Source organism: Drosophila simulans, chromosome 2R (genome assembly GCF_016746395.2).
Source record: "Drosophila simulans strain w501 chromosome 2R, Prin_Dsim_3.1, whole genome shotgun sequence".
NCBI classification, from domain to species: Eukaryota; Metazoa; Arthropoda; class Insecta; order Diptera; family Drosophilidae; genus Drosophila; species Drosophila simulans.
In genome coordinates, this window is record NC_052521.2 from 20605540 (window position 1) to 20617624 (window position 12085).

At 48.8% G+C, this 12085-nt stretch overlaps 2 protein-coding genes across 2 annotated transcripts in view; one reads left to right on the top strand and one right to left on the bottom strand.

Annotated features, from left to right (window-relative positions):
* LOC6735883 overlaps nt 1–12085 on the top strand; it is a 48095-nt gene that overhangs the window by 11073 nt on the left and 24937 nt on the right. The window contains exons 2-3 of the mRNA XM_016168810.3: nt 872–2534; nt 11579–11886. Coding sequence (XP_016029240.1) covers nt 1153–2534; nt 11579–11886 — 1690 coding nt within the window. The 5' untranslated portion in view covers nt 872–1152. The remainder of the gene's footprint in view (nt 1–871; nt 2535–11578; nt 11887–12085) is intronic.
* Nucleotides 2823–3547, bottom strand: LOC6735878 (S-phase kinase-associated protein 1). The gene has a single exon (XM_002082752.4). The coding sequence runs from the start codon at nt 3457–3459 to the stop codon at nt 2947–2949; it is 513 nt and encodes a 170-aa protein (XP_002082788.1). The 5' UTR covers nt 3460–3547; the 3' UTR covers nt 2823–2946.

Genomic DNA, 12085 nt, shown 5'->3' on the forward strand with positions numbered 1-12085 from the left:
ATGTTCACTCCGCCGTCTACTTGCCGCGCAATTCTCCCCAGTTGACAATCAAGCGCACTTCTTGCGAATCGCGTTTAATTTGCGTGCTAGAGGCACTCGGCTGCCACAATGCAGCGGCCACGCGGCGTATGCGCAATTTACGCGTTTCCCTGCTCGACGGCTCTCGGGAAAACAATCATATAGTTGTGAGTTGTGTTGTTTTAGCGCCGCCTAGATGCGGAAATTTTTAATTGCCGACTTAAAGCGAATTTGAGAGCATGACTCTTTGTTGCCCCAGTTGCCTTTGTGGCCAAGAACACGGTCCGGCAGCCGGATTACGCTAACTCGCGCTGCTCTGAACTTAGGAATAATGTGCGCGACCTTCAGTTCTGTTGAAGGGAAAGTACGCAACACAGAAATAACATTATTCAAAGAAAACATTTTTCTTACTCTCGGAAAACGTGAAAGCGGCAAAGGGCACAGAGAAATGGGAAACGTGGGGAGGAGGGGAAAATAAATAAAAGACCAGGGCGAAATTCGTTTCCCAGGATTTTTAATAAGGATCCGCGGCTCACACGCAAGAAAAAAAATACACTAACTATTGCGACTGGGTACTCGTAAATAATTAAGCCATTTAAAGACGCCTCATAATCAATATGATATATTGATAAGCTTAATTAATTGTAATGATTAAGTGCGTAAATAATGTTTAAATATTTGATGTGTACACTTGCGGAATAGCTTTGAATTTACTATTGATTTTTTCCGACTGTTTTTTTGTTTCCATCTTTTACGCTGCCGTAATTTCCGAACTCATCCCATCCAGTTCATCACCATTCATCGTATTCCTGACTGTCCGGGCTAATCACTGGATTTTCTCCTTCCGTTTCAGCGTTTTCCCGAACAGGCGGGCACAAGGCTAGCGAGTGGGTGGAGCGGTGAAATGGGCGGTGGCGCCCTGACCATCCCGCCAAATCAGCGGCGGGGCACGGTGCGGATGCGTGATGTACTCGTCCTGGCCTTTGACAACTGAAAATGGCAAAAGGTAGCTGAGCAACGAATCGATAACCGCAAGACACAAAGTGCTGATCAGCCAATCAAGGCGAGCAACTAAGCGATATAGGGGTGCACTCAAAGCGTCCCGAAAAAAGAACTAGAGCCCCGAGCCCCAGGATGCGGATGTGGGTGCGGATGCCACAGGCTGTGCAGCTGCTGTTTGCGATGGGCTTGTGGGCGATGCAAGGTCACGCGCAGTTGGATTCAGAGCCAGAGGCGGTGGGAGCAGGAGGAGCTGCAGGAGGAGCCGGAGCAGCGGGACCTGGATCCCCAGCGCCACGGAACCGCATCAAGGCGGAAGCGGATGCCCTGATGACGGGCGACAGCTTCAACATTCGCCACGGGCGCTCTCGGTCGCATTTCCTTCATGGCAGCACAAACAGTAGCAGTGGCGGCATTGGGAGTGGCGGTGGGACCACCCGCCTCCTCCTGATCCCGCCCACACAGCTGCCGGGTGTGGGTGGGACCTCTCCGGCTCCCGTCACGCACAAAATCCGCAAATTGCACAAGAAGAAAATCAACGAGAGCATACGCAAAAGTGTGGACAAAAGTCTGGGCCTCCGCCATACGCCGAAGAACCACCGCAGTTTGGCCGAGGCCGAGCACCTGCAGGGTCGTCCTGCCAGCGAGGACGCCGAGGACACGGCTCTCAGCGAGGTCATGCAACTAGCGGATGAGATTGAGCTGGAGAGCTCATTCGTGACGGCGGCCCCAACAGGTGATCCGGATATAGGTGTCAAACAGGCTCGCCAATTTGTGCGTGATGAGGCCAATTACCAGGAGGACGATGATGATACTATCGACGACGACGAGGAGCTCGATGAGGAGGAGGAGGAGGCTCCAGTGTCCACCACCATCAAGCCCAAAATCGCCAGTACCCGCCTGCTGCCGGTGAATGGCACTTGGCAGCGAATGGGCACCATGACGCGGGACTCCCCCTCGGAATCGGATTACGACACTAATGCCCTGGACAACGCGGAGGAGGAGGAAGAGGGTCAGCCATTTGGCAAGCTGCTGCCGCTCAACGAAAGCCTCGCCACCACCGAGTGGATGGACGACGTGGCTCAGCGGGAACCGGAGGCGGAGGCCAGATCCCAGGCGGCCAGCATGGAGGTCAAGCAGATCAGCTTTGACAGCGATGGCGACTCCGATTCCGATGCCGGACTGGACACCTCCGAGGTCACCATGGACGACGGCTATCCGCCGGATGCGCAAGTCGATGACAAAACCAAGCAGCTGGTCATTGGCGATGTGGAGGAGGACTCGGGCGACAACATGGAGTCCAATCAGTTTACAGCCGACGTGATCAACGCCCGGGACAGTAAGATCGATCTGGTGTCCAAGTTCCTGCAGTACATCGAGCAGCAGCATCTGATGGGCTCCAACTGCGTGGCTGGCACTTCACTGAATCTGGGAGAGGGCGTGGTCGACCGGTATGCCCAGGACAGGTTCCGGGTGGAGGCCGAGGTGGCCGTCAATCGCGCCAATATGCTGACCAGGTGAGTGGACGTAACGGACAAAGTTTTCCGAGTTACTCAGCCCACATCATATTCACATGCCAAACTTTTCCAATCGAAAGTTTTCGGCCAGACGGTTGGCGAATGCAAGTGGAAATGGAAATGGAATCCGCACTGAACAATTGCGGTCAAGAAAGTAGTGTGCTTTCCCTGAAGGTCATTTGAGGGTCAAGATACATATGCTAGAATACTTTGATATTTGAAGATTATGAGATTATTTCATAAGAGAAATGCAGATTACTAGAAACCTTGGTAGGATGAAAACCAATCCCAATAGGTTAAGCCCGATTTAATTTCTATTTTTGTGAGCATAAGCGATTATTAGTTAATCTATTCTAATCCGGAACAGGCATGCATCCTTCGAAAAAGTTATTAAGACACATTTACTCCTAATTTATATGTCGCCGTACACTGTCGCCTCGTCCTCCTGCGGGACCTCCGCCTCCACGGTCTGCAAATCCTCCTCGGAGGGCGAGAAATCGTTGGTTATGTGGAAGGTCTGGCGAATCTCCTCCGCCGTGCGGCCCTTGATCATGTTGGCCACCGTCATGCAGGCGGCGTTCAGCAGATTGGGGATGTCCAGGTAGTTGGCCGCCAGGATGAGTTCGAAGAGCGTGCCCTGATCCATGGTCAGGAACTCGGCGTCCCAGGGGGTGATCTGCATTGCGACGGATTTGTCCGCTTCCTCTTCGTTCTCCTCAGCATCGTCCTCGCGATGGTGCTTGGCCCAAATGAGTATCTTCTTCAGGATCGTCGAGTTCACATTGGGCAGCGGGATAAGAGTGTCGCTCTCCGCCTCCACTGGACAATCCTCCAGCAGGGTCTTAATGGTGCTCGAGCACTTCGCAGTCTCGATGTCGGTTTCGAAGATTTCGCCATCGGAGGACTGCAATTTGATGACTGGCATGGTCCTTTTTCCACAACTCACAAAGGGTTTTCCTTTTAGGTTATATGTTACAGTTTAACACGAAATCTGGCAGTGCCAATTTGACAGTTAAATCCTAAACAAAACAGATTCGTAATGAAAGCAAATTGGTGATTCATCAAATTCAAACGAATGGCACTGGATATAGCATTTATTAATAATTTAGACAACATTTTTATTTCAATATATCGTGCCAAATCGATTAGATATTGGCAAAAACACACAATTTTACTTTCATAACATATTTATTGTTGTATAAGTAATAGTTGATTGCCGCTTAAAATGGTATTTACCATGTTCTACACAATGGGCACTTCAATTGCAGCACAATTTATTGCCGTTTGTTATAACAGAAAAATATGAAATATTTAGGGCCCATTTCGGATACGGAAATAAAAACAAAACCAGGGATTTGGTCTACATTTTCCACATTTTCCATTGCTCGGGGTTCACTTTTCCAGCAGATACTCGCCATTTTCTGCTCATCTAGATTGGCCCGTGTCCTTTGTCAACAAGGAGCATAATGTGCTTTTCTTGTTGCGGTGGCTCTCGGCGCTTGTTGGCCATAGTTGGCAGAACTACCATCGCTTTCCCTGCGATTTTCCTTCGATTTTTCCGTCCGCCTGGCTGCGTGCAATTTTTTGATAAAAGTTCAATTACTTAGCGTGGCAGGCGTGCCGGGCAAAAAGTTTGCGCCATTCTTGTGGCCAAAAGGAAGGCCAGCTGGCGGAGGACATTGATTCACCTGGACAACCAAAACGATGGCAATTCATTTGGTTTTTCTTGGAATTTCCAGCTGTCCAGGCTGGCCAAACTGAGCAAGCTGACCAATCTGATGTGTGTGCTCTTTGTTTACTCGTGTCCATTCCGCTTCCATCATCGATTTGGCACTGTATCGTGTATCAGGATAACCGCCCCAGTGACAATCCCAAGGACATGCCAGCCCAGCTCCCATGTTTTCTGAGCTCTGCTTTTCTTCTGCAGCTCTCTGTTCAGCAGCCAGGCACAATAAACACAAAGTTTCTTCAGATTTCGCATATCTGGGTATGAAGTCCGAGCACCAAAGTTACGGACTCCAAAGTCCTGTGTTCCAATGTCCAAAGTCCAAAGTCCAAGTGTCCGAATGTCCTTGCCTGCATACACGCATCGTATGTGTCAATGCCGATGGGGATGTGCTCCGTGCAGACATTAGACCTGGAATTTATGTCCTTCAGTTTTTCTTGAGTGTCTTTGTGGCAAATAGCAATAGAGAAATCAGCAAAAAAACAAACTTTTTGTGAGCCAAAACGAGGGCAATGTGGGTGTGTGGCTGGCTGGCTTCGTGCAACAGGCCATTGGATATCGTCCAACCGTCGATGGTCACCAAATTCCGATGACATAATTTTCCAGCTTAGATGACAACTTTTTGCGCGCTGATTGAGCCAGGAAATCAAAGCCATTTGTTAACGAAAAACTCATTTGTTAAAAGCCGCACAGAAAGGACGACAGGACTACAAGCTGATGAATCCAAGGAACGATTGCCGCTTGTCAATAAAACGCACAAATAAACAATTAACCCAAACGACTAGCAGCTTGACAAATTAAGTGACAGTGAGGGGAAAGGTCGGAAAAGCGAGGAAAGACGAGGAAAATGGGAAATGCGGACAATGTCGTAACTTGGCCTGGGGAGCAATAAAATGTCAAAGTCTCACTGTCAATAAATTAAATTGCAAACGGCCACGGATCTGGCACGGGATCAACATTATTGCATTTAGTGTCATATGCCAGGCATTTGTTTTCATTATTTGTTCAGCGGGGAATGTGGCCTCTGGGACTGAACTCCACTTCCTTGATTTATCCAGCTCGACTTCCATAAATCCAATGGATTGCCAGATACTGGTTCATAATTTCAGGAGGGACGGCGGCTAATCAGGACCCGTTTTAATCAGTTTTGCTTGTGTTAACATCATCAAGGGTGGCCGGAAACTTTTCCTTCGGCGGAAAAAGGGAAACTCGCAGGAGGAAAGCAAAGGGAAAGCGCAGGGAAAGCTACACAGATAGATACTAATTGAAGTTATTGTTTTGTGATACATTGTTATCGCCCTGCCAGCTAAGGATCCTGTTCCGTGTTGGCGCTCGCTTTTTGGTTTGGGCATTTCCCGTTTACTTTGTTGCGCAAACAAAAACAAGGATAACATTTAAGGAAAACAACGGGCGGCAGGAGCAGAAGGTGAGCCCAGGGGGCGGGCTAAATGGCAGTCAGGAAAAACAATATCAATTCAAGTTGAAATTACGAGCTTCAATTGTTTTCTTGCCTTGGCCACTTTTCGTTAGTTTCCGTTCACGCCGCCAAAGTGCAGACGGCAAACAGAAAGGAAAAGCGACTTCAGCTCGTCGCACACACACACGACACAAAAGCGCCGAGGAGAAAGGAAAAGTGTGGCAGTGTGGCAATGTGGCGGATGGAATCGGAAAACTTTTAAGTACTTAAATGTGTTGTCGTCGCGCCGAGAGAAGGTGAGAATCGTGCGAAGGACCTGCTGCCGCCTTTTTTTCGTGTCCTGAAATTGAGTTTCCGGTTGCCTGTTCTCTGCCAACAAAACTCCTTTGTTGCTACAACTGGCTTTTGCGACTTCAAGTGCACATCTCTCTTATTTGCCAGGCAATGATTTTGTTATTTTCCAGCGGAAGTTCGGCGATAAACTTGGCAAATAATTTATTGCCAAAGCCGTCGCTTGTTTCAGCTCGCAATGCCTTTGGAATTCGAGTGCCGTTTGCGTTCAGCTCGTACAACAAATCGAAATTGAAATCTGCATAAGCGATGCAGTTTCCAATTGCCAGCGGCAATAAAACGCGACAGCAGCAAGGACATCCCCGCCCCCAAAGGCGGATTCAGCCCCCCCCCAACAGCCCCCTAGCCCATCCTCACAGCCGCGTCATTGTCAACATCCTTCAAAAGTTCTCTTCAAACGGAAGCAAACAAATATCTATGCAAGTCAATGTTCAGGAAACGGTTGCGCACGGAGAGAAATGCTGGATGTCCTTGGAGCTTTAGGGATACTAGTGTTGCATTTGAAAATTTCATAGCAAAATCCCCTATATTTCATGCAGAATTTTATTTAAATTTGGAATCAATCTTATTTTGTATACTAAGCAACCAACTTTTCTCTCTGTGCTGCCAACGAGGTCACAGCAAACCACTTCCCACTTGATTTCTCACAGTGTTGTGCTGGGCTTTGGGACTTTGTGCCGCTTGATTTACTCGACTCGGCTTTTGCCCAGCGGGTGGTGCTAATAACACTGCCTCCTTTCGCCCCTTTCGCCGCTTGCGACCTGCCACGCCCACCGACCTTTGTACCCGCCAGCTTTATTGTTGGCCGCTGCAGAATGCAGTTGTCTAGCCCCCAAATGGAAATTGTTTTCATTTTGTGCAAAACAATCCTAATGTGCATTCTTGCCCCGTCGCCCGCCGCCTGGAAACCCGCAACTGAAAATGTAGCTGCCACTGACGCGGACATGCATGCCCATGTAGGCCAGCGGCGGCAGTTGGCCCCATCCTGGAGCGGATGGGTGGGGCGGTTTCTTTGCAACCTGTGCACCATGCCACCGCGCCACCGCGGCACCACTGCACCACATCACCACTTGCCGCGGCCCTTTTTCCAGCTGGTTTATTTCAGCCCACTCGCATCTGGTCCTGACTCGTCGTCTGTTGGCGATGTTGGATGCAAATGGTTCTGGTTCTGGTTCTGCATCTGAATCAGGCTGCGGTGATTCCCCCTTTTGACGCATTTCGTCGGGTTACAGTGAAGCCTCTCAGTTAGCTGACCAGGCAATCGACACTCTAGCATTTGATTTCTGTATTTTTGGCTTTTTAGTTTCTAATTTCTTCAGTTATATCAAATAATTGATATTATGGATATTATTTATTAAAGCTGCAATACAAACTATTTATTTTCCCAACCAAATCATATTCAATTTTAGTTTCCAAAGAGCATTTCGGAATGTCTCCGGCTGAATTGAATCAAATTGAATCAAAAGTGTCGAAAGTTTAGTCGCTAAGCGCAGTTTCAGCTCAATTTAGTTGGGGAGTTGCACAACGAGGCAGCAGTTCCAACTTATGGTAGGTCGTCTGTGAATGTTTCAGCCGGTTAGCCCCTTTCGGCGGCTTTGCCAACTGCGCCGCTGCAACGCTTTGGCGCGCTTTGTGCAACACATGTTGCCATAACTTAACAGCTTAACAAACTTGTCGAGTATCCCCCGAAAACAAGTCCTTCGCCGCGGCGCTTTCAAGTGGCTGGCCCACGCGGCGAATGCGTAACGTTTAAGCCGCTGCAGCCTGCTTTTTTCACAGTCTATTTTTGCGCAATAAAAACATTTGGTGCGCGGAACTCGGAACTCGGAGCTCAAAGCCCAGAACCCGCAATCCAGACCCACAGACAGGCGGGCAAAGTTGGTCCTTTGGAGGAACAAGGAGTGCCAGCCGTCGACTCATTATGCGCGGCGGCAGGAAATCAGAAAGGGAAACTTTTTGGCCAAAATGTTTGGCAACTTTGCGCCCTTGCAATAATAATCATCGGGCTGGCAAAGTGCGTTGCAAAGAAGTTAGCAAGTTGAAAGCAATTAATGGACTAAATCAAAAAGCATTTTTTCAACAATGGCCCAGAGTACTGGGGGTCCTGCCTTGGTCCTGCGGTTCTTCGGTCCTGTGGCCAGCATAAACATGTCAACGGCAAACATGTCGCCTGGAGGCTCAATTAGCCGCAAGCCAGCAAAGCAGGAGCAGCAGATGCCAGGCATCCAAAGTGCTCCAAACTGGGCCAACATGGGGTAACTTTTAATTAATTGAACTCCTTTTCCTGCTTCCTAATTGAACACACAATGTCATGTCGCATGAGTTCGCCAGTGATTCCCGTTTGGGGGACAACACTTTTGATCTTTTGTCTTGGCTGCCAACTGGGATGACAGCACTCCATGCTAAATTTGCCACATAACTCTTTAATTTTTGCAGTTATGCTTGCATGGGATGAGTTTTAATCTACAAACAAGATTGGCATACATAAAATTCCATCATAGAGTAAAGCAACATTTTCCCATAACTTTATAAGCTCTCACAGACATTGAAATAAAACATAATTCACAGAAGGTAATTAGCAGAGAATCATATCTAAATATATATCTTATCAGTTATGCCGTTGCCTTACCGTTTGATCATTTAATTATGGCCTAATTAAAATTGGCAAGAAGCCTTGACCGTTATGGGCCATTAAAAGCGCACCCGGCAAACAAATGAGGGAGGCCCAAACGAACTTCAGACAAAAAAGGGCCGTCGTCTGAGGCAACATCATCACGGCCATTCAGTCACTCAGTCAGTCAGTCAGTCAGTCAGTTGGCCAGGCTGCTTTTCTAAGGATGTGCCAAAGTGTCCTAGCTTTGAATAATTAAACCGGAGCAGTTCGCTTTCAATTAAGATGTCGACACGCAGTCGGAGTCGGAAGGCAACGGATACTCGAGGCTTTGGCTTTAGCTTTGGCCAAAAGGACACGGCCGGCAGCCTGAAGAGCCCTCCAGGACACTGGGTGCGTTCGTGTGTCCTTTGAGTCCTACGCAGAGTTCGTGGCCCCAGGTGCCGAAACTTGAAATTATATTTCATTTTCGCTGCATAATTAATTTTTTCTTCACACTCTGCAGTAAAGGAATTAAATTTCCCTGTTTAAGTCTAGGCAATTAAGTTATTTGTTCGGCTCGCGTGCTGTTTTGCATTATTTTCGAAATCAATAGAGCCTTGGCATCGACTTGAATCCAAATGGGAGCCCCCTGCCGACCGGGGGACATGGAAAAGCGGCGGAAAAGCCCATCCTCGACATGCAACGGCCTTCCCAACTGCTTGGGAATAACAAAAAAAGCGGCTTAAGTGCCGCCAGGCGGCTTTTCTTCTCCATATCGAGCATTTCCAAGGCGATTCGAGGTTCTAATACGCGTTTGACTTGGCTGACTGGCATCATGTGCTTAACAAATAAGCGAAACAGCCTCCAAGGTGCCCTGGAGACTGGACAGGGACTCCTCAGAATCGCTGTAGTTGGGGATTTTGACAAGGGCTGCATGGAGCGAAGAATAACTTTCTTCCTGGCCAGTGATGGCCAACATATTTTTAATTAAACGTCAGAGCGATCCTGTGCCCGACTTTCGAATGCAGGCAGCTGCGTAATTACCACGCAGGTGGTAATCCCGAGCAACCGCATCATAGGAGGTTGCTACGTGGCTCGCATCCTTTAAGCGGGCCTTTAAGCCTGCGACTCAGCTAACCCGTCTCCGCTCCAAAAGCGCACACAGACAAAGGCCAAAAGGGAGGAGCACTTTCGAGTACTTACCGAGTTACTTACTCCTGCATCCCCCTGTCCTGGATCTCACCTCTCGTCCTGGCCACCGGCACCTGAAGCTTGTTTTGCGCTTGCTTTCACCTCTTTCCCAGCACTCAAGTGCTGAAAAGTGTTTTTAGCACACTTTAGGACACAGTCTCGGGGGGCGGAAGGGGCGGGAAAGCCGGAAAACAGGCAACACTGCAACTGTAAGCGTTCCAAACTATTTAAGCATCCCCTGCATCTCAAGTTGTCTGCGGAGAATGTTAATTGGGGAACGAGGACTCCCAGGATTGCACGGTAAACAAATGTGCAAGGATACCCACCTGGAGAGGTGTTCACCACCATTGAAAAGTACTATTGTGTGCACAGATAGAAAAACATGCATTTTAAGGTGAAATATCAATCATGAAACTTTACGTGCGCAATATTGTAAAATCTATGCGCTTGAAAAGCACCCATGATGCTACCTCATGCAATTTTTCCAGTGAGATATTAGCTCTCATCATTGGCCATGTCGCAACATGCGGGTGTGTGTGTGTGTTTTGGCCATAAATAATGGAAGGGAGCCTGGTGGAAAAAAGCTGTCAACTCCATGTCGAGCTCCCAGCTAAGTCAGCATTATCACCAGCGAACAATGTCGCCGGCACCATCATCATTAGGCGACTTTTGAGCCCCGGAACGTCCTTGGACACTCGCATGGATTTGGTTGGGTGTTTGGGCGCGGATCTGGCTGACAAAATGCCTTTGACATTTACAAATGAGGCCCGCCAGCGAATTAATGAGCCACGCCCAATTAGCAAGTGCGTCACATGCGAGACCCGCAAGATCCAGGAGCAGCTTCTATTGCTCCTGGCTAATGTATTGGAAAATGGAATTGAAGTCGACGCTGTGACAATTTCTTTTTTTGGAGCTAAAATGTTAGCTCGCCTGCAGAGGCAACAATTTAATTAATATTACACAGGCAGGCGCAGAGGTCTCACACCGAGCAGAAGAAATCTTCAATGTAATTTTCTCGTTTACCCACTTTCGAGGAAGCAGGATGGCTGCCTGGCGGGCCAAGGATGCGCGGGAGGACATCCTGCGCCGGGCCGCAGACAATGGAAAGCCAGGAGCGCACTTGAGCACAGTTTGAGGCGGGTTGAATGCGCCGCGCCTATACTAGTAAGTGTGCACTTGAAACAGCCAGCGGGCCATAACTCAGCCCTAAAACTGCCAGTCCGCCCAGCCGGGTTATAAATATAAAAATGACAGACCAACAAGAGCGAAAGGAAGGCAATTCTGGGGGTTCCTCCTCCGGTCCACTGGTTCCCTGGTTCACTGGCTCACTGCCTCACTGGTCCACTGAGCCACTTTCGGCGCTCCTCTGCTCAAGTTGCTGCAAAACTTATTACATTATATTATTCATGCCCTGCCACCCCAAAGGGTTGCTCCTCATTTTGGGTTAAGACGAGCTACGTGCCCACACGGTTTCGAAGCAAATCGGTTAACGACCTCTTGAAAATATTAAGCAACATTTTAAGGGCATTTAAGGGTATAGCAAACTCAAACTAGTATCTTAGATAATATCTTGTCAAATAGTTTAATATTCATTTCCGTTTGGCTTCCTTTGCATGGCAAAGGGTATTTGGGTTTCGGTACTGGACATTCCCTAACACCGCATACATTTTGAATGCAATTTCCTGGCTAGGCCAGCGGCATAAATTGCCATCTTTCCCTGGCCTGCAACTAATATCCGACGTATGCTCCGCTTGTTGTCTCCGCAGGATCTTCAAGACCACCGGCCGCTCCGTGCAGGAGGATGTCAACCTGCTGCACGCCTCCGTGCTGTCCATGGTGGAGTTCGACGATGATATATTCGCGGCCGGAAATTGCTTCGACTGGAACGAGCACCCCGCGCAGCCGGGCCTCTTCTGCCCGTTCGCCTACCGGCTGCCGCCTCCGAATCTGGGAGCGGTGTTCGCCAAGGATCTGGCCATGGAGTACCACTATCTGGGCAACACCTCCGAGTGGTTCTTCCTGGCGCGCAAGAATGCCGAGAAGGTGATAGCCCGCAACGAGCAGTATCTCAAGTGTAAGTATATCGGGCATGTCCCTCTGATTTATTTGCCTGATTTATGGGTGACCCCGATAGCAGCCCCTCATACGTACGGCATTGAATGTTTATTTTTGGGAGCCTTAATCTGCGACTTCATTAGTCACCGCCCAGACATCTGGCTGCGGATCCTGTTGGTCCTGCCTAATTGCGTATATTTTACCCGACCTTATCACGG